The sequence below is a fragment of the Eleutherodactylus coqui genome, chromosome 11 (assembly GCF_035609145.1).
Source record: "Eleutherodactylus coqui strain aEleCoq1 chromosome 11, aEleCoq1.hap1, whole genome shotgun sequence".
Lineage (NCBI taxonomy): Eukaryota > Metazoa > Chordata > Amphibia > Anura > Eleutherodactylidae > Eleutherodactylus > Eleutherodactylus coqui.
Window position 1 is genome coordinate 92,938,711 of NC_089847.1, and position 27,375 is coordinate 92,966,085.

Sequence of the window (27,375 nt, forward strand, 5' to 3'; positions counted from 1 at the left end):
GACTGTTCATCATTACTGGAGCACACTCCATGAAACGTTCTTAGAGTGTGCTGTCTGTGCTCCATCCAAAAACAGCGTTGAAAGCAGAGCATTAAAATATTGGCACCCATTGCAAAAGTATGCCGGATGGGCAGTTGTGTAGCATAAAAATGGATGGAGAAACATATTTGGGAAAATTTACTAAGCCTGGTATTTCCTGTGCCTGGTGTTCGCTGACACACCATGCACTGAATGCATGAAGAGGTGCAGGCCTTTTCATGTATTCAATGTATCCCGGCAGAGCGCCTTTTCAGTAATGTATGCCAGGTCTAACGCGGCATAGATTTCTGGTGTAATCTATAGCAGTTTATGGTGTAAATTATACATAAATCTCTTGGTCTGGGGTGACCACGCCCCCTTCCATCAAAAGCCCCACAATTTTTTAAAAATTGGCAGTGATGGTGCAGAATGAAGAAACCCCTGTTGTGCAAAAAATTGAGACTAGCGTAAAATAGTTTATAATTCTGCCCCATTGTCCTCAAAGCACGTAATTGTCTCTTCTAAGTACTTCAAAATGCATACATGTTTGTTTTTCTTTTGTCCAAAAGTATTTTAGTGCCAATAATACCATCATCACCACTGTCTTAACTACAGTTTATCCAGTTTTGGTCACATGACGTCTGATCTGGCTTCTACTCAGGCTGTTCCTCATTGCATCTGCTGGAGAATGAGTACTCTGTACTCCAGCAGGTCACATGATTCACTCTATGATGTCATGGGTTACTCTGGGAGTATTCCAAGAGTGTAATGATGAATAAACCTACTGTATAAAAAAAGCTTGTTGAGATGGCTGTATAGGTATCTAAACTTTCCAATAGTACTGATGATGAGCAAAATCTCAGATTAATTTTATTGACCCTAAAGATTTATAAATAAGCTTACATTACCATATTAGTCGGCCCACATAGAGTGGTTCATTGCTGAATACTGGAATTCCTTTATAGTAGCAAGGACAGTCTTCTCTATCCACGCAAACCCCTCTATCATCTAGATATGTTCCATTTGGACAGACACAGCCATCAACAGTATGAAACTTCGATTGGCATGCTGGGTCTGGTTCAGACAGAGAACGGCAGGTGGGAATGCAGGTAGTCACTACATAACTGTATACGAATGATGGGGGACAGAAGTATATGAAGTTCCCTTAAAAGAAAGAAAAATAATGGTTAGCTATAACCAACATACCCAAGTTAAAAGTATTAGTTCCACTGCTCTGCCCATAGTAGGATGTACCATAAATGAAACTATTTTGCTAAATGCATTGGGCAGTATGTTGCCCGCTTGAACAGTTCCTGCTGCCATAAACACTGGGAATATCTGATTACCTACTGTAACTGTAAACATTTGCTTTGTTAGCTTATAGTGGTTAAAGGGACATAATAAAGGTATAATAAAAACTTTTTAATTATTACAAAACATCTAAAAAATGTTACACGTTTAACCCCATCTTATCCAGTCATTGTATCAAAAAATGCAAAAAAAACCCCCAAATATATAAAAAATGTAAAAGTAGGTCACTGCATCTATAAAGGTCCAGTTTATTAAAATACCACATTATTTATCCTGCACAGTCAATGCTGTCAAAATACGCAATGCCAGAATAGCATTTTTTTTAGTTTACCCCCCACCCATTTTCAAGATAAAATTGAATAAAATATGATCCAAAAGTTGTATGTACCCAAAATGCTACCAACAAAGCTACAGGTCACCTAAAAAAATCAGCCCCACACAGCTGCATCGACAGAAAAGTAAAAATGTTATGGTGAGGGTCAAAAAATGTAGACAGCCAGCTATTAAAAAACACTTATTTTTTTTAAACTGGAACTCTATAAAAACTATATATATTTGGTATTGCTATAATCATACAAACCTACAGCATAACTGATCATGTCATTTTTACTCTACCATGAATGCCGTAAAAAAAAAGACCACCCCGAAAATGGCGCAATTTCCTTTTTCCCCCATTTTGCCCTAATTAAAAAAAAAATTAAATCTTTCCATATATTATATGATACCATTGAAAAATACAACTCTTCCTGCAAACAAGCACTCATGTAGATATGTCACCGGAAGGCCTTAGTCAGACGGGCGTTTTTTCGAGCGATTTGCAGATCGCATGACGGATGCGCATCCACAAATCGCGTGACCGGTGCGCGCAAGTCGCCCGCAAATCGCCTGAAAATCTGCTCCTAGCCGCGTTTCATTAGAAATGGGCCGGAGCTGTCCAGCGCATTGCATTCAATGGAGACGGCAATACAGCCGTCTCCATTGAAAGCAATGCGCTGCGGGCGAGCCCGGGATGAATTGTCGGTAAGGGCTTAAATATATAAGCCCTTACCTGCAATTCATCCTAAAATGTGTAAAAATAAAAAAAAATTGTATACTCACCTGCCGGCAGCCGGAGCTCCGAGCGGCCGTCCTGCAGTGGGTGTGAAGGGGGTGTGAGTCAGACCTGCCCCCTGATTGGCTCAGCACTGAGCCAATCAGAGGCATGCCTCACTCACACCCATTCATGAATGGATGTGAGTCAGACCTGCCCCAGATTGGCTCAGCGCTGAGAGGCAGCAGTCACTCACCCATTCATGAATTCATGAATGGGTGTGTGAGTGAAACCGGCCTCTGATTGGTCAGGCTGTGACCAATCAGAGGCAGATCATTCAGTAGGCGGGGATTTTAAAGCCCCGCCGGCTGAATAGTGCCGAGAAGCAGTTCAGGAGAACTGACAGCGGCCGCGGCTGGACTCCGGCTGCAGCGGAAAGGTGAGTATACAATTTTTTTTTATTTTAACACATTTTAGGATGAATTGCAGGGAAGGGTTTATATATTTAACCCCTTCCCGACAATTCACCCCGCGCACGCCGGCAGCCCATTGCTTTCAATGGAGCGGCTGTATTGCCGCTCCATTGAATTCAATGGGCAAACATCGTTCTTCTCTGCCACAGCTGTTACAGCTGTGGCAGAGAAGAATGATTTGTCTTCTATATGTTCTCAATGGGGTCGGCGCTGCTGCCGCCGGCCCCATTGAGCGCATATAGAGAAAAGAACAGGAATCGCAGATCGCAGATAGGTGCGATCTGCGATTTTTTGTTCTATAATTTATCGGACGAGCGCATAAAAAGCGCTCATGTGTCCGATACCATTGCAAAGCAATGGTTTTAAAAAATCGCCGGACGCATGCGCATGCGCAAATCGCGGCTAAAAACGCCCATCTGACTGAGCCCGAAAAATGTAAAAGTTGTAATATTTTTGAAAGTGGGAATCCCAAAACTGGACAGAAGAGCGTCAATAACTCTTGGTCATGAAAAGGTTAATTATGCTTGCTATGCATCGCTTATTGACAGCTAAGAAATATACTGTAGATTTACACTTACTGCAGATATTTTCTCTCCATCCAGGTAATTGGATACCGGCAGCTGCACAGGCCCATACATAGGCGGAAAGAGTAGCACATAGACAGTCCTCGGCTCTTTTACATGCACAAGTATCAAAGAGACAGTTCTAAGAGGAAAAATTATTATTGCTGAGGGATTGATTATATTCCTTGTATTCATTGTATTTACTATTGTAGCAGCTGGGCCGGGGACCTGAGGGTTATTCTGAATACGGTGGGTTATAGGAAGACTGTGACGGTAACAAGAGGGCATCCTCTATGTATAGAAGAAAGCAAGTTTCATCACCAGCACAGAAGGGGGTTCTTTACTGTAAGAGCGGTGAGACTGTGGAACTCTCTGCCTGAAGATGTGGTGATGGCAAAATTCATAGAGGAATTTAAGAGGGGACTAGATGTCTTTCTAGAACGCAATGATATTACAGGATATAAACATTAGGTGACTAGCGGGGTTGATGATCTCAAATGTTGATTCAGGGATTACTCTGGCTGCCATTATTGAGTCAGGAAGGATTTTTTTTTCCTCCAAATGAGTTAAATGGCTGCTTGGGTTTTTTTGCCTTTCTCTGAACCAACAAGCAAAACAGGCTGAACTAGATGGACATTGTCTTCATTCAGCCTAACATACTATGTTACTATGACAGGTAATTGTGGGACTTAAAATCCTATACATACATACAGTATATCCCGTAACCAAGGGTGCATGTATGGACAGCTAGTGTACATGACTCCACATATACCCTAAACCAGGGTTTCCCAAAACCGCTCCGGGCCCAAGACTCTAAGGGGGCCCACGGTTAGCCCAATCACCCCTATAGTAATCCGCACTGCTAAACCTCCAGCTTCAGGTAGAGGAAGGGGTTAGCAGTGCAGCAGAGACAGGGAAGGCTGTGTATAGTAAGTAATTTAACCCCTTCCACTCCCTCCATCTGAAGAGCATAGCGGCGATGGGAGACCCTATTACTACTGGGGAAGCAATGGGGGGGCTGCTATCACTACTGAGTCTGCAATGGGGGAGTCTATTACTACTGGGGTCACAATAGGAGTCACTATTACCACTAGTGCTAATATAGGAAGACACTACTAATTCTCGGGCCACCAATATAGGGGATCACTATTATTAAACGGGGCGGATTTGCTGTGGAATTTATAGTAGCTGTGGCATGAAGGTGGATGAGACATCAAACTCTTATCCATACGCTGTGGAAAAAATCTGCCCAAAACCTGTGCGGATATTGACATGTAGCACCATGTTAATTTTAAATATAATGTATATCAATAGCCCATCCAGCACTGCAGTGTTCCTCCATGTTTTTCTTTTAAATGGCCCTGTCCTTTTTATAATAAATCATATGTTGTGATAGGCCACACCCATAACCCCTCCCCTGACCACCTCCTCTGTCCCACTTTCTTTGAACTCCACCAGAAACTTTGGCTTCAAAAAGGGCTCCAAGGCTGAAAAAGTTTGGGAACCACTGCTCTAAACTGACGTACAGTATGCACCGATAAGCAGTTATGTTTTGATCTGTGTGAATGTCATCATGCGCATTGTGTGGTATAGCATTGAGAATTGTGAAAAATGTTATGTCATCTTCACATACATTAATTAGTATTGCCTGCTAACTAAATTCTTGTGCAAGCACTTATGGGACGAAAGTTTTCCTTAATCTAAATATGTGGCTACTTAATTTTGGAAAATGCATGCAGAGTCAGACACAAAAAAGGTTGTGTGTGAGTTATATATATATATCCATAATAATAAAGTTATATCACCAGACCTGTTGGTAAGTAGAAGGGCTCACTGAAGCATGACAAGCAGCGAAGGGCCCATCAGGATCAAGCAGCACATTGCACCAATAAGTGGCATATTTCTCTGTTGAGAAGGGAGAAAAAAATTTCCAATAAAGCACTTGTCCAGTTAAATGAGCAACTTACAAAAGTTGGCAATTTTTGATGGTCATCGATAGTTGATCGGCTGGGGTCAGAATAACCAAAACATATATTACCTACTTCCATGCCATAAATGCAGGGGTGATCGTAGGTAGGTTGTCTATTTTTGCATTTAAAATTGGCTTTCCACGTGTTGGCAAAATCAACAGCATTGCTTTCTATCTCTCCACGACTGGTCTGAAAATCATCTTTCTGGATGCCGTTGAAGTTTCCACAGAGACCTTTATAAAAACAGAAGACCCTTATTTAAAATTCACATACAACTCAGAGTACATACAATAAAATCACAATCTCAGACAAAACGAGACAGCTGGTAGAGCCGATTGCCTACGTCTCTCCCCCCTCCCCCCCACCCTACATTCCTTTGGCTCCCTCAGTTTTTGCACTAGTTTTGACATATGCCAAATTTAGAAAAAAAATTCCACCCACCATTTTTTAGTGCAAAATATTGGTGTTAAGTACATGAATCATAACTTCATGTGCAGGACACAATAGTGTCTAGAGTGCTTCGCCAAATAATCGTACTGCGTGCACCATTTTGATGAATTTTGTGCAATTTAGATTTTGCAACAATATTGATATTCCTCTGCCATTGTTCCATATATCAAATAGGCTTCACATTTGTCATTTAGAAGACCAGAATGCAAAATGTTGTGACATCATAATCCATAAAGCTCAGTATGTGCAATTATTTCTGGTCACACTTAGCCATAACTTAAATATAAAGATTTATATTTTCCAGTAAGTGCCGACGATTACCACACATTTTCTCCTTGTAAGACGGCTCTAGAACAACATACAATTGCATGATTGGCGTAAGTTGCACCTCTAAATATAGGCCTTTGTTGGTGTACACAATGATGTAGAACGATGATGGCCAAAAAATTGTGACCCCAGCTGCAATACAAGAAGAAAAGTTAGATCACATTTAGGTTATGCTTTAATGAATTAACAGAAATTCAACATCCTTCTATGAAGGGCTTAAACACATGGGCGTGTTCTTGTCTCACGCCCGCAAAACGGGACAAAACTATTGATATCAATGGTTTTGTTCTCAGTTTATAGGACTTTCCCTATGTTTCTTGCATGCAATTTTCCTACATGTGAGAAAGATAGGTCCTGCCCTATCTTCCTGCTTTTTTAAATTAAACTCACGCGCAATACAGTGGAGTTTGAATGGTCCTAAAAAACCCCGGGTCATGCACTAATACACTCTGTAGAATCAACGGGTTCTATTTTCATGTGAAGGAGCCCTAAGGGTACATCTACATGCAGAGTATATACTGTGGAGTTTCGCAACATTTTATGATACAATTTTATGATTCAAGAAATCTCATCCACATGCTGCAGAAAAAAAGCTGCAATGCCCGTTGACTTCTTGCTGATATTGAATCCACAACATGTCAATTGATGCTGTGGATTTTCACTAGAGATGAGCGAACGCGTTCGTCCGAGCTTGATATTCGTGCGAATATTAGGGTGTTCGGGATGTTCGTTATTCGTAACGAACACCATGCGGTGTTCTGGTTACTTTCACTTCCTTCCCTGAGACGTTAGCGCGCTTTTCTGGCCAATTGAAAGACAGGGAAGGCATTACAACTTCCCCCTGCAACGTTTAAGCCCTATACCACCCCCCTGCTGTGAGTGGCTGGCGAGATCAGGTGTTCGCCTAATATAAAAGTCGGCCCCTCCCGCGGCTCGCCTCAGATGCGGTGTGAGTTAGATGAGGGACAGTGCTGTTTATACCGGAGCTGCTGTAGGGAAAGAATTGGTAGTTAGTGTAGGCTTCAAGACCCCCCAAAGGTCCTTATTAGGGCCACTGATAGCTGTGTGTTGGCTGCTGTTAGCAGTGGCATTTTTTTTTTTCTCAAAATCGCCTCTGCAGACCGTTGCACCTGGCATTAGAGACAGAAGTGCTGCATAGGCAGGGAGAGTGTTAGGAGTGAGTGTAGCCTTCAAGAACCTCAACGGTCCTTTCTAGGGCCATATTTATCCGTGTGCAGTACTGTCCAGGCTGCTGTTAGCTGTGCTGCATTTTTTTTGGGCTTCTCAAAATCGCCTCTGCAGAGCATTCCACCCTCCATTGATACTGCAGGGAAAGAATTGTATAGGCAGGGCCACAACACAGTTATTATTCATAGAATATACGCAGTGCTGCCTTTTGGTGGAAAAACAAGTGAAAACAAATCTATTTGTCCAGCCTCTGTCCGTCCTTACGGGCGGTGGAGACGTGTGAGCTGCGTGAAGAACAGTGCTAAATCATACGCACCCAGCTACGCTTTACTGCTGGCTTCGCCATTTGCTTTCCTTAATTGGGAAAAAAAATACCTGCTCTGCCAGAGTTATAATAACTCTGCTACCCTCACGTTCTGTGACACATAAGCAGGGACACAGCACAGTTATTAAACTTCTCATGTTCATAGAATATACGCAGTGCTGCCTTTTGGTGGAAAAACAAGTGAAAACAAATCTATTTGTCCAGCCTCTGTCCGTCCTTACGGGCGGTGGAGACGTGTGAGCTGCGTGAAGAACAGTGCTAAATCATACGCACCCAGCTACGCTTTACTGCTGGCTTCGCCATTTGCTTTCCTTAATTGGGAAAAAAAATACCTGCTCTGCCAGAGTTATAATAACTCTGCTACCCTCACGTTCTGTGACACATAAGCAGGGACACAGCACAGTTATTAAACTTCTCATGTTCATAGAATATACGCAGTGCTGCCTTTTGGTGGAAAAACAAGTGAAAACAAATCTATTTGTCCAGCCTCTGTCCGTCCTTACGGGCGGTGGAGACGTGTGAGCTGCGTGAAGAACAGTGCTAAATCATACGCACCCAGCTACGCTTTACTGCTGGCTTCGCCATTTGCTTTCCTTAATTGGGAAAAAAAATACCTGCTCTGCCAGAGTTATAATAACTCTGCTACCCTCACGTTCTGTGACACATAAGCAGGGACACAGCACAGTTATTAAACTTAGATAATTCATTCACTAGAGGCAGTGGGGCCTTTCGTTTTCCAAAAAGGGCAAAAATTATATTTGGCCTGCAGTCTTGCGCCAATTTATTTCCTGCCTGTGAAATCAAATCACTGGTAATACAGCATGCTGAGGGGTAGGGGTAGGCCTAGAGGACGTGGACGCGGCCGAGGACGCGGAGGGCCAAGTCAGGGTGTGGGCACAGGCCAAGCTCCTGATCCAGGTGTGTCGCAGCCGACTGCTGCGCGATTAGGAGAGAGGCACGTTTCTGGCGTCCCCACATTCATCGCCCAATTAATGGGTCCACGCGGGAGACGGTTATTAGAAAATGAGCAGTGTGAGCAGGTCCTGTCCTGGATGGCAGAAAGTGCTTCGAGCAACCTATCGTCTACCCGCAGTTCTGCGCCGTCCACTGCTGCCAATCCGAATCCTCTGTCTGCTGCTCCTCCTTCCTCCCAGCCTCCTCACTCCACTACAATAACACCTGCTCAGGAGCGGGAGCACTCCCAGGAACTGTTCTCGGGCCCCTGCTTAGATTGGGCAGCAGCGGTTCCTCTCCCACCAGAGGAGTTTATCGTCACTGATGCCCAACCATTCGAAAGTTCCCGGGGTCCGGGGGAAGAGGCTGGGGACTTCCGCCAACTGTCTCAACAACTTTCTGTGGGTGAGGAGGACGATGACGATCAGACACAGTTGTCTTGCAGTGAGGTAGTAGTAAGGGCAGTAAGTCCCAGGGAGCAGCGCACAGAGGATTCGGAGGAAGAGCAGCAGGACGATGAGGTGACTGACCCCACCTGGTGTGCAACGCTTACTCAGGAGGACAGGTCTTCAGAGGGGGAGTCAAGGGCATCAGCAGGGCAGGTTGCAAGAGGCAGTGCAGTGGCCAGGGGTAGAGGCAGGGCCAGACCGAATAATCCACCAAGTGTTTCCCAAAGCGCCCCCTCGCGCCATGCCACCCTGCGGAGGCCGAGGTGCTCTAAGGTCTGGCAGTTTTTCACAGAGACGCCTGACGACCGACGAACAGTGGTGTGCAACCTTTGTCGCGCAAAGCTCAGCCGGGGAGCCAACACCAACAGCCTCACCACCACCACCATGCGCAGACATATGATGGCCAAGCACCCCGCAAGGTGGGACAAAGGCCGTTCACCGCCTCCGGTTTGCACCCCTGCCTCTCCCCCTGTGCCCCAACCTGCCACTGAGATGCAACCCCCCTCTCAGGACACAGGCACTACCGCCTCATGGCCTGCACCCACACCCTCATCTCCGCTGTCCTCGGCCCCATCCAGCAGTGTAGTTCAGCGCACCGTTCAGCCGTCGCTTGCGCAAGTGTTCGAGCGCAAGCGCAAGTACGCCGCCACGCACCCGCACGCTCAAACGTTAACCGTCCGCATAGCAAAATTCATCAGCCTTGAGATGCTGCCGTATAGGGTTGTGGAAACTGAGTCCTTCAAAAGTATCATGGAGGCGGCGGCCCCGCGCTACTCAGTTCCCAGTCGCCACTACTTTTCCCGATGTGCCGTCCCAGCCCTGCACGACCACGTCTCCCGCAACATTGTGCGCGCCCTCACCAACGCGGTTACTGCCACGGTCCACTTAACTACGGACACGTGGACAAGCACAGGCGGGCAGGGCCACTACATCTCCCTGACGGCACATTGGGTGAATTTAGTGGAGGCTGGGACAGAGTCAGAGCCTGGGACCGCTCACGTCCTACCCACCCCCAGAATTGCGGGCCCCAGCTCGGTGCTGGTATCTGCGGAGGTGTATGCTTCCTCCACTAAAGCACCCTCCTCCTCCTCCTCCTCCTCTGTCTCACAATCAAGATGTGTTAGCAGCAGCATGTCGCCAGCAGTCGGTGTCGCGCGGTGTGGCAGCACAGCGGTGGGCAAGCGTCAGCAGGCCGTGCTGAAACTACTCAGCTTAGGCGATAAGAGGCACACGGCCCACGAACTGCTGCAGGGTCTGACACAGCAGACCGACCGCTGGCTTGCGCCGCTGAGCCTCCAACCGGGCATGGTCGTGTGTGACAACGGCCGTAACCTGGTGGCGGCTCTGCAGCTCGGCAGCCTCACGCACGTGCCATGCCTGGCCCACGTCTTTAATTTGGTGGTTCAGCGGTTTCTGAAAAGCTACCCACGCTTGTCAGACCTGCTCGTAAAGGCGCGCCGGCTCTGTGCACATTTCCGCAAGTCCCACACGGACGCTGCCACCCTGCGCACCCTGCAACATCACTTTAAGCTGCCAGTGCACCGACTGCTGTGCGACGTGCCCACACGGTGGAACTCTACGCTCCACATGTTGGCCAGGCTCTATGAACAACGGAGAGCTATAGTCGAATACCAACTCCAACATGGGCGGCGCAGTGGGAGTCAGCCTCCTCAATTCCTTTCAGAAGAGTGGGCCTGGTTGGCAGACATCTGCCATGTCCTTGGTAATTTTGAGGAGTCTACCCAGGTGGTGAGCGGCGATGCTACAATCATTAGCGTCACCATTCCTCTGCTATGCATCTTGAGAAATTCCCTGCAAACCATAAAGGCAGCTGCTTTGCGCTCGGAAACGGGGGCGGGGGAAGACAGTATGCCGCTGGATAGTCAGGGCACCCTCCTGTCTATTTCTCAGCGCGTACAGGAGGAGGAGGAGGAGCATGAGGAGGATGAGGAGGAGGGGGAAGAGACAGCTTGGGCCGCTGCTGACGGTACACTGGCTGATTGCCTGTCATCCTTTCAGCGTGTATGGCCTGAGGAGGAGGAGGAGGAGGATCCTGAAAGTGATCTTCCTAGTGAGGACAGCCATGTGTTGCGTACTGGTACCCTGGCACACATGGCTGACTTCATGTTAGGATGCCTTTCTCGTGACCCTCGCGTTGCACGCATTCTGGCCACGACGGATTACTGGGTGTACACACTGCTCGATCCACGGTATAAGGAGAACCTGGCCACTCTGATTCCCGAAGAGGAAAGGGGTTCGAGAGTGTTGCTATACCACAGGACCCTTGCGGACAAGCTGATGGTAAAATTCCCAGCCGACAGCGCTAGTGGCAGAAGGCGCAGTACCGAGGGCAAGGTAGCAGGGGATGTGCGTAGATCGAGCAGCATGTACATCCCAGGCAGTGCAACAGTCTTTAAGGGCCTGGCCAGCTTTATGGCTCCCCACCAAGACTGTGTCACCGCTCCCCAGTCACGGCTGAGTCGGCGGGAGCACTGTAAAAGGATGGTGAGGGAGTACGTAGCGGATCGCACGACCATCCTTGGTGACGCCTCTGCCCCCTACAACTACTGGGTGTCGAAGCTGGACACGTGGCCTGAACTAGCCCTGTATGCCCTTGAGGTGCTTGCTTGTCCTGCGGCTAGCGTCTTGTCGGAAAGGGTGTTTAGTGCGGCTGGGGGAATCATCACAGATAAGCGTAGCCGCTTGTCAACCGACAGTGCCGACAGGCTAACACTCATCAAGATGAACAAAGGCTGGATTTCCCCAGACTTCTGTTCTCCACCAGCGGACAGCAGCGATACGTAAGCAATACGTAGGCTGCACCCACGGATGGAAGCTACGTTCTCTCTCACCATCCAAAACGGGGACATTTCTGCTTCATCAATCTGTGTCTAATATTCCTCCTCCTCCTCCTCCTGCTCCTCCTCCTGAAACCTCACGTAATCACGCTGAACGGGCAATTTTTCTTAGGGCCACAAGGCTCACTCAAATAATTTTTCAGAACAATTTTTATAAGTTTCAATGCGCTTAAAAGCATTGGAACTTTAACTTGAACCAATTTTTCGTTACACTGGGCTGCCTCCAGGCCTAGTTACCACTTAAGCCACATTAACCAAAGCGATTAATGGGTTTCACCTGCCCTCTTGGCTGGCCATGGCCAATTTTTGGGATGTACATTAGTACTGTTGATACAGCAATTTTTGTGGGCCCTCGCCTACAGTGTAATCAAATTAATTTTTAGCCCACCTGCATTACAGCTGACGTTACCTCAGCTGTGTTGGGCAATGCAATGGGATATTTTTATGTACCGCCGGTGGGTTCCAGGGAGCCACCCATGCTGTAGGTGCACACTGAGTTTTTAATACATCTGTACACTTCTAAAGAACCCGTCTGACTGGGCCATGCAGTGTGGGCCGAAGCCCACCTGTATTACGCACGACATTACTACCTCAGCTGTGTTGGGCAATGCAATGGGATATTTCTATGTACCGCCGGTGGCTTCCTGGCACCCACCTAGGCAGTGGGTCCACAGGGAGTTTAACCTACATGTGTCCACTTGTAAAGAACCCCAGTCTGACTGGGGCATGCAGTGTGGGCCGAAACCCACCTGCATTAACCCTTTCCAGTCCACTGTGTGACCTGTGAAGACATTAGGGTTTAAGGCTGTACAGCTCCGTTGTTGGTAGACGTCCGTCGGGGTTCTCTTACTGTATATTGCCAGCCTCTCTGCTGTCGGAGCCTATCCTACGTGTCAGCTCATGCAGTACTGGCTTTAGCCAGCATATAACGCCGTTGTATAACGGCAGAAAAAGAGTAAGCCCCCTAGGAAAACCATATACAAATTGGATTGGAAAGGGTTAAGCACAACATTACTACCTCAGCTGTGTTGGGCAATGCAATGGGATATTTCTGTGTACCGCCGGTGGGTTCCAGGGAGCCACCCATGCTGTGGGTCGACAGGGACTTCACAATAGGGAGTTGTACCTGCCTGTGTCTATGAATTAAAAAGCCCGGTCTGACTGGGGCATGCAGACACCTTGACAGAATGAATAGTGTGTGGCACATAGGTTCCCCATTGCTATGCCCACGTGTGCAGCTCCTGATGGCGGTGGCACAGGATTCTATTTCTCATTGCTTCTGTACAGCATTGTGGGCTATCGCTCCGCCACTTTTAAAGAGGGTCGCTGCCTAGCCGTGCCAACCTCTGCAGTGTGTGCCTGCGGTCCCTCGTCATGGCAGACGCAATTCTAAATAGACATGAGCGTGGTGTGGCATGAGGGCAGCTGAAGGCTGCCCAGGGACACTTTGGTGTGCACTGTGGGGGGGGAGGGGGGGCGGTTGGGCAGCATGTAACCCAGGAGAAGTGTCAGTGGAGTGTCATGCAGGCAGTGATTGTGCTTTGTTGGAGGTAGTGTGGTGCTTAGCAAAGGTATGCCATGCTAATGAGGGCTTTTCAGAAGTAAAAGTTGTTGGGAGGGGGGGGGGGGCCCACTCTTGCCGGTATTGTGGCTTAATAGTGGGACCTGTGAACTTGAGATGCAGCCCAACATGTAGCCCCTCGCCTGCCCTATCCGTTTCTGTGTGATTCCCATCACTTTCCTGAATTGCCCAGATTTTCACACATGAAAACCTTAGCGAGCATCGGCGAAATACAAAAATGTTCTGGTCGCCCATTGACTTCAATGGGGTTCGTTGTTCGAAACGAACCCTCGAGCAACACGGGAAGTTCGTTCCGAATAACGAACACCCGAACATTTTGGTGTTCGCTCATCTCTAATTTTCACCATTGATTTCTTCCCTTCAAAAGAGAGGGTGAAATCTGCTGTAAATCCACACCAAAGTCCATGGCAAGTTATGAGTGCTATATTATATATCTGTACTGCATCAGAGGCTGTACAGATCTGTAGTGTGGCCATGTGCATAAGACCTAAGATTTGGGGCAAAACGTATTATGTGCTAAATTATGCCAGTTTGCTGGCATATAAAAAAGTTTTTTTCTTTTGTTTTTTTGTTTCTGTGTGTTTTTAAATGGGCAAGGTTTAGTGAAAGGGGGCGGAGCTTCACAGGGCCCATCATGTATACTATAATTTACCCCCATTCATGGGTGTAAGGAGCTACTGCACTACTGCTGCAAAACCAATGCGAGGTCACACGGCAGTAAAATAGCTGTAAAATTGCAAGGGTAGTAGTAAGGATCTTGGACATGATACCAACTGACAGATTTTTAGATTTCTTATTAGTATATAACTATGATATATATATATATATAGATAGATATATATCTAAATATATATCTATATATATATATCTATATATATATGATATTTTTTAAGAGAAATACCTTTAGCCATTATTTTCTTGTCGAAGTGTACTTGAGGAAAATCATAGTTGTCATATGCTATCTCAACTTCCTAAGAAGACAAAAATAGGTTGCAATATAAATATGGTTTCAATTTTTTTCAATCACATACGTTTTATTGAATTTTGCATAAACAACGAAAGAAAAACTCTAAATTAAATCACTATGAATCTACAGTTTCATTAGAACTATGTTTTTTTCACACAAAGTAGTACAGTTATTCCCATCCTTCATGCAGTAATTATAGTCAGTGAGGTCCGTCCTCTGAAATCACTGCTGATACTAAGAACAAAGGAATGAGACCCCTACAACTGGGCTGCCAACCATCCAGCTCTGGACCTATCGTCCTGCTCTTTTTTTTTTAACATACGCACTATGGCGCAGAGTTTGAATGGCTTGGGAAAAAAACGGTTGATGAGCAACTATGCTCCGTAGTGGCGAGCGTAGTTGCGCATACACATGTGTGTTTTTGCACTCAAACGGAGAATACATGCAGGCTAAATCCACAGAAGATCTGTGGTTTGTGCATTAAGAGGTTTGAAAAAACTGCTTTGCCGAGTTCCTTCAAAACCTGTGTGCAAGTGGACCTATATTTGGTCACACCAAATATTGATTTATTTGATTTAGGGCTTATTTAGATGACCGTATATCGGCTCTGTTTTCACGCCGAGCCGATATACGGTGTCCTTGTCTGCAGGGTGGGAGGATGGAAGAGCCAGGAGCAGGAACTGAGCTCCCGCCGCTTCCCTGCCCCTCACCACTATTTGCAATGGGAGGGGGGCGGGAGCTCAGTTCCTACTCCTGGCTCTTCCATCCTCCTCCCCCTGAAGACAAGGACACCGTATATCGGCTCGGCGTGAAAACCGAGCCGATATACGGTCGTCTGAAATAGCCCTTAGATATCTCTTTTGATCATTCACTTAGCTTCAATTTTTGAAAGCATTCTTACTTACTAAATTTTTACACAGCACCGTAGCACACTTTAACTTGACTTTTAATGCATTATAATAACTTTCTGTGCCACCGTTTGTTTGCCCATTCAGTTGCTCTATAATGGGCTTCAGGCTATGATAATAGTAAAACTAGCCTTTCAATGACTTAAGAAAACTCATTGCAGAAAGTTGTCCCAGTCAAGTTACACTTCGCTACATCTGTAAGAGATGAGACATACTGATTAGAGTAGAGCAAACATACTCTGCCGAGCTTGATGGTTACTCGAACGAGCATCAAGCCGAATGAACCTAGAAAAAAAAAAAAGCTCGACACCCGGCATCCCACATACAAAAATGCTCGAGTCTCCCATTGTAGTCAATGGGGTTCGTTACTCAAGTAGAGCTCTCGAATTTTACGAAAAGCTTGACTCAAATAACGCGGACCCGAGCATTTGGGTGCTCGCTCATCTCTAATACTGATCTAAATATTTCATATCAGAATAACCAATATTACACAGCCTTCCCACCTATAGTATAAACCATATTATGAGATATCCTTACATATAATCCTCCATCCAGATACAAAAAGACCTTTGTTAAACACGTGGCACTTGCGCTATATGCACATTTCTTCATCTCAATGTTCACTGCGAATGTGCTGTTTGCACAAGGCTGAAAGAATAATAAGAAAGGTTATTATCTGGTATACAGTACTCCATTCTTCAATTTCCATGTATAATTCAAATCCATTAAAAGAGGGCCCATGAGCCAGGTCCTGGCACTTATGCTGGGATTTATGGCTGATTTACATGTAACAGTTATTGCCCAAACAAATTTGAGTGATAATCATTCATTGTAAGGGCTCCTTCACACAGATTTTTGGGCAAACGTGGATAAAAATCGCATAAACGGGAGGCAGCTGCGACCAGGTCGCAACTGCATCTCCCATTTAAATGCCCATTCAGACGGGCTGGCTGCTAAACTCCCTCCCCCTCTCCACCCCCTATCGGCCCCATGCCAGCTGCCAGCAAATGGAGAAGGCAAGATGGGGTGGGAGCTAGTGTACTAATCTTCCGCCCGTCCTGTCCCTTCCCTTTGCGGGCAGTCGGCAAGGGGCGGAGAGGGGGAGGAAAGGGAGAGACAGTTAGAGAGAGTTAAGCAGAGCCACTGCTAAACTCTCTCCCACCTCCCTTTTCCGGCGGCTCCCATAGGCTCCCATGGGAGTCTATGGGACCGATTAATGTATTCCGGCCAAAACATAGGTCCAGACCTATCTCTTCCAGCCGGCGTAAAATTCGCTGGCCAGAATGCGCAATGTTTTCTGGTCGGCCGATTTTACGCCTACAAAAATCACGCATCTGAACAAATGCATTGGAATCCAATGCATCGGATAGTCGTGATTTTTGGCCGGCGTATCATTTATCACTTATCATTCAGTTGTCGTTATCGCTGACTTCCATTCAGCACAAAAATTCTCAGTGGATCTCTGGCTTCTCGTGACGTGTAAATTCTCCCAACTTCACATAGAAGGTAAAGCACTGAGCAATATTGCCCATGATCCAGTTAGAAGTCTTCCAGGGTAAACGTTCTGCATGAGCGCTGATGACCATAGCGGTGACGTCAGCGCTGGTGCAGTCGTTTAAACGTCTGTCCGTGTAAAAGGGCCATTGTTCGCAACGGTGCTGCACGCCATTACAACTTTATGTTGCTCTGTTATACCATTATAGAAGCAGAACAAGGAAATTAATGGCAGTTACGGTTCCAGCATATGCCGGACACCAGCAGTCCCTGACAGACCCCATTGACTGGGATTCATCAGGTTTCCATCATGGTGTATGGCAGCATTTCGCAGCATATTGGATGGAATTTGCAATGGAGGCTCCTAAATGAACCTCTGAAAGAAGTGTAAATGTGCCCTTACCCTGGTCTGACATGCCAAGATGTAAATAAACAAAAGAATAGAGCAAATATTTTCTTTGATGTATACAAACAAACATCTTTCAATGTTACCTTTGCTAACACATATACACATTTGCCATTAAATATATATTCGGCCTTATCAAACGTGGTGATATGTGATCCACCTTCCACCGCACATGTACTTGGGCAGGGGATTTCTTTACAGTTCCAGTGACCACCAGAGCATAAACTGCAAAACAACATTATAGTATATATTAATGTGATGCTTACAGCATAGATATCTCTACAAAACAATATATGTACACGGATACAGTACCAGAACCAAGTTTACTGCATGGATATAGTTCCAGAACCAAGCTGCATAAATATATATAGATACTGTAAAACAGCTGCCAATAGTAAAAAAAATAGGCATGCACATTGTGGTGTGTCTGGGCACAGCAGGATCACTATGTATACATGTCTTTGGTGCTGAGGAAAGTCACCACATTGTCTAGGTGTAAGAAAGACATTTATGGTGGACTTGGCAGATTTCAGTACAGTGACAAAAGATCACCTCTTTGCGAAAATCATGCTTTTATCCAAACAGCATTTCCCCATATTGTCAGTTCCATCATATACTATATATATTGTTCAAAACTGCAATTTTGGGTGGTTTCACTGCCATTGCTCCATATTCTTGAACAAACTCACTCAGTCTTGCAGAATGCAGTGAGCAGTGTATTGTAACTACATTCTGGCTTACCACAAGGCATATACACCAGTAATATGGAATGTGTCTAGTTGTGCCTATTCTGGTGAATAGATATATTTACCAATATGTGTTCCATCTGTATATGGAGAGTAAAGTAGAGAACAACACACAGAGACACTGCTGTAGCATCCAACTAGGCTAGGCATACTTGAATCCCACAAGAGAAAGGCACCAGAGTTCTGGTCAGAGTGGTCAGTCCAGACAGGAAGGAAAAATAAATAGTAGTGGTAGTCAGTGATAGTGATCTGGACATTCAGAGCCAGAGCTAGAACCGTAACCACAGGAGAAGATATAGCCTTTAGTATCATCGGCAAATATCAGAACCGGACTGATACCAGAAGAACTGGCTACAAATGAAAAACAAGGAAGTTCAGGCAAAGGCAGTCAACAGTGCCACCATTGGAAAATGCATACAAGTTGCAGCCTCAGAGCAAACATTCAAAGAAAAGAGCACCTGGTGTATGCAAGAGCTACCATAAATGAGAAAAGGAGGACTGTTCTTATTGCTGTTTTAAAGCCAGAGAGACTGATTCAGTGTTCGACTTGTATTTATAAATTGGATGTAGACCCTGTTACAATTGCCAGTTGGAGATATATGGTAAATGTTTTTTTCAGTAAAGCAAGAATAAATTCAATCTGAGTCAGTCTGTCACCATCAACCTATACTTTACAGTTGGACATTTATCTATAGAAGCAAACGGGTATCATAGCTTAGATGTGGCTATTACACGCTAAATAATCTGTGCTTTATTTGCAGTTAAAATAAAAAAAATAAGGATTGAGGGGCTAAAGCCCTGTTGTTGTTATCAGCTTAATGGGACGAAGCTAAAATAACAGCACAGCCGCAACTAAATCTACGTCATGCAGTTATACTGACAAATGGACAGTAAATAAGAAACTGCAGCATTCATCCATCCAGACATAAATATTATGATCCAGGAAAACCCTTGAAAAGACTCTCTGCAGGATGTAAGCAGACTCGGCGAGAAGAATGGTGGATGTGGTACTGGAGCTATCATTTTTACTCCCCACACACACACACACCTCTCCAAAAAAATAATTTCTCCCTATTTAAATTTTTTCTATAATTTTTCAGTACATTATCCTGTTATGTTATGTTTTACTATCATAAAATACAATTCATTCTGCCAAAAATAAGCCCTCCTAAGACTGTATCAATGGAAAAATAAAAAAGTTATTGTTCCTATAAGTCAGGGCCGAAAAAAAGATAATACAAAATCTCTGATTCTAAAGGGTTGAAGGAGTTTAGGTTGCTTTCACACCTGCATATGATTCTCCGTTTGGAGACTCCGTTGCAGATTCGGCACAAAACACCGGAAGAAAAAGTCCGGCATGCAGGGTGTTTTCGTCCGGTGAAATAGTGTCAGTTCGGTGCTGTTCAGATCTGTTATAAGATGGATCCTATTGGCCAGGGAATTACCCTTTCCTGCTCCCATAACAGAGGAGGAAAACGAATCTCCCGACGCAGACGTGAAAGCAGTTTTAGAAAGACAAACAATGTATTGATACAAACATACAGAAATGTTTGTAAATGATGTAAATGGAAGCATAATCAAATATTCCAAATGTTATATTCCTCTATACTGTACTTTTACTAACATACACTCACCATGTACTGCAAGTGCTGTTGTGAACTGATCCTGGTGGGTAAATCTCCTTGTCATATGTACAAGAACAATCTTCAATGGGGATACATCCCAACCCAGTGATATCATCGAAGACTAATCCTAGAAGCAAAAATACAGAATTTCTCGTCATGTGTTGTGTTTTCAGGTTCTTTCAAACTGGTATTCTCAGGGGTGCTGCGTTCCCTTCATTGTTGTGAATGGAAATCTAGATTTTTCCGTTTTGGATCTGTAATTCGTGTTGCTTAACCCCTTAGTGACGAAGCCTGTTTGCGCCTTAGTGACGGAGCCAAATTTTGGAAATCTGACATGCGTCGTTCAACGTAGCATAACTCCGTAAAGGCTTTACATATCCAAGTGATTCTGAGGCCTTAGTCAGACGGGCATTTTTTTACGCGATTTGCGGATCGCATGACGCATGCGCATCCGCAAATAGCGTGACTGGGGCCCGAAAATCGCCCGAAAATCTGCTCCTAGCCGCATTTCATTAGAAACGGGCCGGAGCTGTCCAGCGCATTGCATTCAATGGAGCCGGCAATACAGCCGGCTCCATTGAAAGCAATGCGCTGCGGGCGAGTGTGGGATGAATTGTCGGGAAGGGCTTAAATATATAAGCCCTTCCCTGCAATTCATCCAGAAATGTGTTAAAATAAAAAAAATATATATACTCACCTTGTCCTGGCACAGCCAATCAGAGGCTAGTCTGACTTACACCCCCTTCACACCCACTGCAGGCCGGACGCGCTGAGCTCCGGCTGCCGGAACAAGGTGAGTATATATATATTTTTTTATTTTAACACATTTCTGGATGAATTGCAGGGAAGGGCTTATATATTTAAGCCCTTCCCGACAATTCATCCCGCGCACGCCAGCAGCCCATTGCTTTCAATGGAGCCGGCTGTATTGCCGTCTCCATTGAATTCAATGGGCAAACATCGTTCTTCTCTGCCACAGCTGTTACAGCTGTGGCAGAGAAGAATTATTTGTCTTCTATATGTTCTCAATGAGGTCGGCGCTGCTGCCGCCGGCCCCATTGACCGCGTATAGAGAAGAGAACAGGAATCGCAGATAGGTGCGATCTGCGATTTCTGTTCTATAATTTATCGGACGAGCGCATAAAAAGCGCTCATGTGTCCGATACTATTGCAAAGCAATGGTTTTAAAAAATCGCCGGACGCATGCGCATGCGCAAATCGGGCGATAAAACGCCCGTCTGACTAAGGCCTGACACTGTTTTTTCGCCACATGTTGTACTTCATTTAGGTGGTGAAAATAGTCCGATATAATTTGTGTATATTTATTAAAAGTACCAATATTGGAAAAAGTTTGAAAAAATTGTCATTTTTTCAAATTTTCAACTGTAATATCTCAAATATGTCCAAACATACTGTACAAAGTTTTGATAAGATATATATTTCCATCTGTTTTCTTCATTCTGAATGCACACTTGAAAAACGTTTGTGTTTTTTTTAACCATTTATAGGACGTACAAATTTAACATTACTTTTCAGCATTTTGAGGAACACTTTGTTTTCCTGCACCAAGCCAAGTTTGCAAAGGCTCATGAGTGTCAGAATAATAGACACCCCCCCAAATGACCCCATTTTAAAACTACACCCCTTAATGTATTCACGGAGGGGTGTCATGAGTATTTTGACCCTACCAGTTTTTTTCAGGAATTAATTCAATTTAGATGAGAAAAAATAAAATTTCATAGTTTTGCAAATATGTAATTTTAAAGACATATTTTTTTCCTATATTGCCCATGAAAATGAGGATTTACACCCCAAAATGGATACCCCCATTTCTTCCGTGTTCAAAAACATACCCATTGTGGCCCTAATCTTATGTCTGGATGCACAACGAGACCCAAAATGAAAGGAGTAGTTGGTGTCTTTCAGAACATAAATTTTGCTTGAAGGCGTTTTAGGCCCATAGCACTTTTGTAGAGCTCTTGAGCGGCCAAAACCAAAGAGAAACCCCACAAGTGACCCCATTTTGAAAACTAGACCCCTTAAGGAATTTATCTAGGGGTGTACTGCCCATTTTGACCCCACAGTTTTTGAATGAATTCAAGCAAAGCAAAAGGAAAAAAATGTGATTTTCGTTTTTTTGGCAATTCTGTTGTTTTAAAAACTGCTTTTTTGGTACAGCACACATATGAATGAAGACTTGCACCCCAAAATGGATACCCCTGTTTGTCCCATGTTCAGAGACATACCCATTGTGGCCCTAATCTTATGTGTGGATGCATAACGGGGCCCAAAATGAAAGGAGTAGTCGCTGGCTTTCAGAACAGAAATTTAGCATGAAGGTGATTTAGGCCCCATTGCCCACTTGTAGAGCCCTTGAGTGGCCAAAACGACAGAGAACCCCAACAAATGACCCTATTTTGAAAACTAGACCCCTTAACGAATTAATCTAGGGGTGTACTGTGTATTTTTACCCTACAATTTTTGAATAAATCTAAGTAAAGCAGTAGGAAAAAAATTAAAATTTTCATTTTTTTGGCATTTGTATCAATTTAAAAACAGTTTTTTTTGTACAGCACACATAGGAATGCAGACTTTCACCCCAAAATGGATACCCCTGTTTGTCTCGTATTCAGGAGCATACCCCTAGTGACCCTAATCTACTTAAAGGACACATGGCTAGGCCTATAATGGAAGGAGCACCCGTTTGATTTTAGAGTACAACGGGATAAATTCCAGGCCCCATTGCCCACTTGTAGAGCCATTGAGCGTCCAAAACGGTAAAGAACCCCCTCAAATGACCCAATTTTAAACACTAGACCCCTTAATGAATTCATCTAGGGGTGTATTGCGTATTTTGACCCCACAGTATTTGAATAAATCTAAGCAAAGCAGAAGGAAAAAATTACGATTTTCATTTTTTTGGCAATTTTGTCAATTTAAAAACAGGTTTTTTTGTACAGTTTACATAGGAATGAAGACATTCACCCCAAAATGGATGCCCCCGTGTGTCCCGTGTTCAAAAACATACCCATTGTGGCCCTAATCTACTTATAGGACACATGGCAAGGCCTGTAATGCAGGGAACACCCGTTGGATTGCAGGGCACAACTGAATAAATCCCAGGCCCCATTGTTCATTTGTACGGAATAAAAATTGACTCCCTAAAAATCCCCCCCCCCCTCCGTGCCCTTTTTGGCGTTCCCCAAATCTTAGATAAAAGTAATAATGTGAACTGTGTGGTATTTCCGAAGACAGGGGTAATTACGGAGGCTGGTTGGGATGGGTACATGGGGCAATAAAACCGTGTATCCCCCCTCCTCTCTTGCTTATTGGGGGTCATTTCTTGACCTCAGTGGTGGGTATAGGGTGTAAAAAGTGGCACTCTGTGAGTCTCCGTAAGCTTGATGAGGTGCGGCGGTCTCGCACAGAAGACGCTCAACAAGCTGCTCCTGGAACTGCAGGAAGGCGAGCGTTCCCGGGGCTTTTTGTAAATTGCGTATTACAGGTAGCAGTCTGAATAACGCCGGGCTCACGCAGCAGTAGGTGGAATCCGCTTGCGGAGGCCCGCAGCGGATCCCAGCTGTGACCCTGCGTACGGCCGCCTATTGTACTGCGCATAACTGCCTACTCACACGGGCGGTCATTCGCAGTACTTTTTTTAAATTTGTATTTCCCGCACAGTCGCTTAGCGATGACACGGGTACCCGCAGCCCGTATACAATGTAGTTGCGTATGGGCTGTGGGTATATCTGCGACCATGGAGCACAATGGGGTCTATGTTGCGGATATCCGCGGTAAAAAAGAACCTGCTGCGTTCTCTTTTCTGCGAGTGGATTACGCAATTCCGATCTGCTAATGTGAGCGGAATTGTGTAATCCAATGCGATTGATCTGCGTATTACCGCGGATCAGACGCATGCGGAATCCGTAATTCCTATCCGGTCATGTGAGACCGGCCTAAGTTAGATCGCTACCTTTTTATCACGTGATCGGGGACCGCTCAACGAGGCCACCCGTCACTGCTCCAGGCTCTCGGTGACCATTGGTCGCTGGGAGCAAGGAGATTTTAAATTTCCTGTGCTCCCCGACCCCTGCGCATGTGTTCGCTGTTTTGCCGGCGGTCGCATGCGCAGGATCCGGGAAAGTTCACAGAGGAAGATCGCGTCGGGGTGCAAATACGGAGGCCTCTGGATTGCATCGGTGAGGGGAGATGAAGCTTCACCTTTTTTTTACTTTTACGTGATCGCCATTATCCATTGGATAACGGCGAACACGTGATGAGGAACCGCTCACCGCAGCTCCCCGTGAAATCTCCAGGCTCTCGACTAAGTTTTGTAGCCAGGAGCAGGGAGATTTTAAATTATCCTGGCAATCCACGGCTTTTGCGCATGCGTCCGCCATTTTGGCGACGGGCGCGCGCGCAGAAGCTGGGGGAAGGTCCGTGGATAAAACTGCGGGCCTTAGATACGTCATTTCATCCTCCCTCACGGATATTATCCGTGGGGGGAGATAAAACACAAGCTTTTTTAACTTTTTTTTTTACTTTTTAAAACTTTTTTAAAATTCTTTTTTTTACTTTTACACTTTTTTTTCACTTTTTACACTTTTTTTTAAACTTTGCATGATCACTGTTATCCATTGGATAACAGTGATCATGTCCCCGGTATAATCTCTCTGTTCCTGGCTACACATGGCAGCCTGGAGCAGAGGGATTTTAAATTTCCCGGGGCTCGAGCCCGTCTGTGCACGCGCCCGATGATTGACATCGGGCGCGCATGCGCAGATGGGGATTCGGGTCCCGGGACATCGGGGAGGACTTAGGTGAGTATTTTCACCTCCCCTCATGGATCCGATCCATGAGGGGAGGTGAAACTGACTTTTTTAAAAAGCTTTTTTTAACTTTATCGCAATCGCCGCTATCCAATGGATAGCGGCGATCGCGTGCCCGGGGACCCGGTAACACCTCCCCGGGAGCCAGGAGATTTCAAATTTGCCGGGGACTCCGGGGCTTCTGCGCATGCGCCTGACGTCATCGTCTGGCGCGCATGCGCAGAAGACCGCCGGCGGGTCCGGGAGGACCCGATCTCCGGGGGACACCGCCGACAACCAGGTGAGAATTTCCAGCTGCTCTGATGGATCCGATCCATCAGGGCAGCTGAATATCTAACTTTTTACTCACTTTTCTTTACTTTTTTGCGATCGGCGCTATCCATTGGATAGCGCCGATCGCAATGCCGGGGGGGACTGCCCGCATCCTAGGATGACAGCTCCATGCTGTCGGCTACCTGCGGGCACCGACAGCATGAAGCTGTCACGTCCTCAGGGAAGTGGGCATCAATCCAAAGAGGATGCATAAAACTACGTCCTCTAGGATTAAAGCCCACTTACTGAGGACGTAGTTTCCCGATGGGGCAGTCGTTAAGGGGTTAAAAAAAAGAAGTAGCGTGTCACTTCTTAGTGCGGATCCATGCGAGATCTCATTGAAAATTTCACATGCAGGTTCTGCCGATTTCCGAGGCTAAATCCGCATGCGGATCCACAGCAAAATGCGTAGAAGAAAAACACGGCTTTGCCTCAAATTTATGCCACAGTTTTAAAGGCGATATCCATGTGGAAAAATCTGCATTGTAATCCACCATATGCATATACCCTAAGTATTTTAAAGAGATCATAAAGTTACCAGCTGCATGCAAAAATACTATTTTGGGTGGTCTGACATCAGCGTCAGAACCTCCGGTCGGAGGTTCTATCATAGATGTGGCTGACAATACTGGAAGAAAATACACTACATGTCGCTCTTTTTCTTCCATCCAAAAGCTGGCCAGCTGGGTGGAAAGCGGGCAGACCTCATTATAGTCAATGGAGTCTGCCCGGCACTGATCGGTTCTCACCAGTGACAGAACCATTTGGCCACTGGTATTCCCCTTTCCTGCTCCCCGAATAGAGCAGGAAAGCGGAATCGCAGCACAGATGTGAAACCACCCTTTGTCAGTGTCCCCAAGACAACATTCTGACTAAATGTTCTCATAGCCACGTTTTAACATAGTTTAATCGCATCATAGCAACCAATCAGATTACATTTTTTGTTTATGAATTATGTTCTGTCCAAGAAAAATCAAAGCTGAACTATTTTCACTTGCTTTACCTGCAATGACATTAAAAACACTAGAGCTCAGGAGTTGGAAGTGTTTCCATGAAGTTCTCCCAAGCAGACTGAAACTTTAAAGGGGTGTTCCCAGGGGCGTAACTATAGAGGATGCAGAGGATGCGGTTGCACCCGGGCCCAGGATCCTTTGGGGGCCCATAAGGCCTCTCTTCTCCATATAGGGAATCCAGTACTATGAGTAAAGCATTATTATAGTTGGGGGCCCTGTTACAAGTTTTGCATCGGGGCCCAGGAGCTTTAAGTTACGCCTCTGGGTGTTCCCATTTTGATTTTTCATGGCCGAGATGGGAAATCCCAAAAGCTTTGTTCTAACCACCTGTCGGAAAAAGCCAACCGCTTAGCACAGAGTTGTTTCTATAGATCTCACTGAAATGAATTCAATTCCACAAGAGCTACGGAAACAGTGCTGTGCTAAGCCCTCAGGTCTTTCCATAGGCTCCAGCTGGGTGGCAGGTAGCAATGAAAGTGGTTTCCATCTTGGCTATGAAAAGCTAAGATGGGAATATTCCTTCAACTACTAATAACACAGGAAAAACACATTAAAGAGACTTCAATATAAAACTTAGAGTATCCACAGTAGTTTTAGCAATGAATATATTATCTGAAAAAAACTTTTATGCTTTTTTTTAAACTTCAGGTTCTTTAATTTGCAGGCAAAGTGGATTAATATTATGCACAGCAAGTCCTAGAAGCATGGCAATAGTTGCTATTAGATAGTGAACCATTTAACTTGCCGTTTTTACAGGTACACCCAGCCACACAAGGTCCGTCACAAAAGTATTGTACCCCTGGATTGGAGCAGGTAGCTGTGCAGGGTGGGCTGCATTCTTTATAGACCAAATTAGCTGGACAAGGTTTATCTAGAGTAAGAACAAATGTATTTTATTCAAGGTACTTTAACACTTAACATTACTCACCCAAACAATATACTTTCTTATGTTACAAATTCAGTACATTATAATGACATACTAGAAAAGACTCATCAGGCTGCAATACACATGGCAACCACTGTATGACCATATACAAACGCATAAGGACTATTTTATTTGAGCGTATTTTTGTTCCGTGTTAGCTCCGTGTTGAGGGGACCATAATATGGAACTAATGTAAATCTATAGGGCTAACCCCATGGATGCAATTTTAATGGGCATTTTTTTCAAAAACGCAGTGTGAGCTAATTATTATGTATTTGTCTCCATATATGTTTTCTTTTCTATTAGACAAATACAGTTAAAAATTACCTAATAGAAAATAATTAAAATCTAGCAGCAAATCTGGATGAAAAGTTTATGACGTACCTATGTAATGTCTTTTGAAACATGTCTATGATATGGATCCATATTATGGACCTGTTTTTATACTCTCATCTGAAACCAGCCTGAGGGCTCAGTCACACGGGCGCATTGGCACCCGTACACAGGCGCCGATGCGCCCATGTGACTGAGCTCTCTCTGCGGCGCTGAAGAAAGAACACATGACCGGCAATGAAGCCGGTCACATGTTCTTTCTCCCCGTGCTGCAGAGAGACGTCCATCTTGAGGTACGGCCGTCCCCTTTTGGCAGTAA

At 45.2% G+C, this 27,375-nt stretch overlaps 1 protein-coding gene across 1 annotated transcript in view; it reads right to left on the reverse strand.

The window, feature by feature from the left end:
- Nucleotides 1-27,375, reverse strand: part of LOC136581748 (mucin-2-like) — a 176,267-nt gene that overhangs the window by 88,444 nt on the left and 60,448 nt on the right. The window contains exons 6-12 of the mRNA XM_066582371.1: nt 19,654-19,771; nt 17,360-17,498; nt 15,911-16,021; nt 14,400-14,469; nt 6,137-6,274; nt 5,363-5,598; nt 5,230-5,300 (exon numbers count right to left, since the gene is read on the reverse strand). Of these exons, the coding sequence (XP_066438468.1) occupies nt 5,230-5,300; nt 5,363-5,598; nt 6,137-6,274; nt 14,400-14,469; nt 15,911-16,021; nt 17,360-17,498; nt 19,654-19,771 (883 nt within the window). The remainder of the gene's footprint in view (nt 1-5,229; nt 5,301-5,362; nt 5,599-6,136; nt 6,275-14,399; nt 14,470-15,910; nt 16,022-17,359; nt 17,499-19,653; nt 19,772-27,375) is intronic.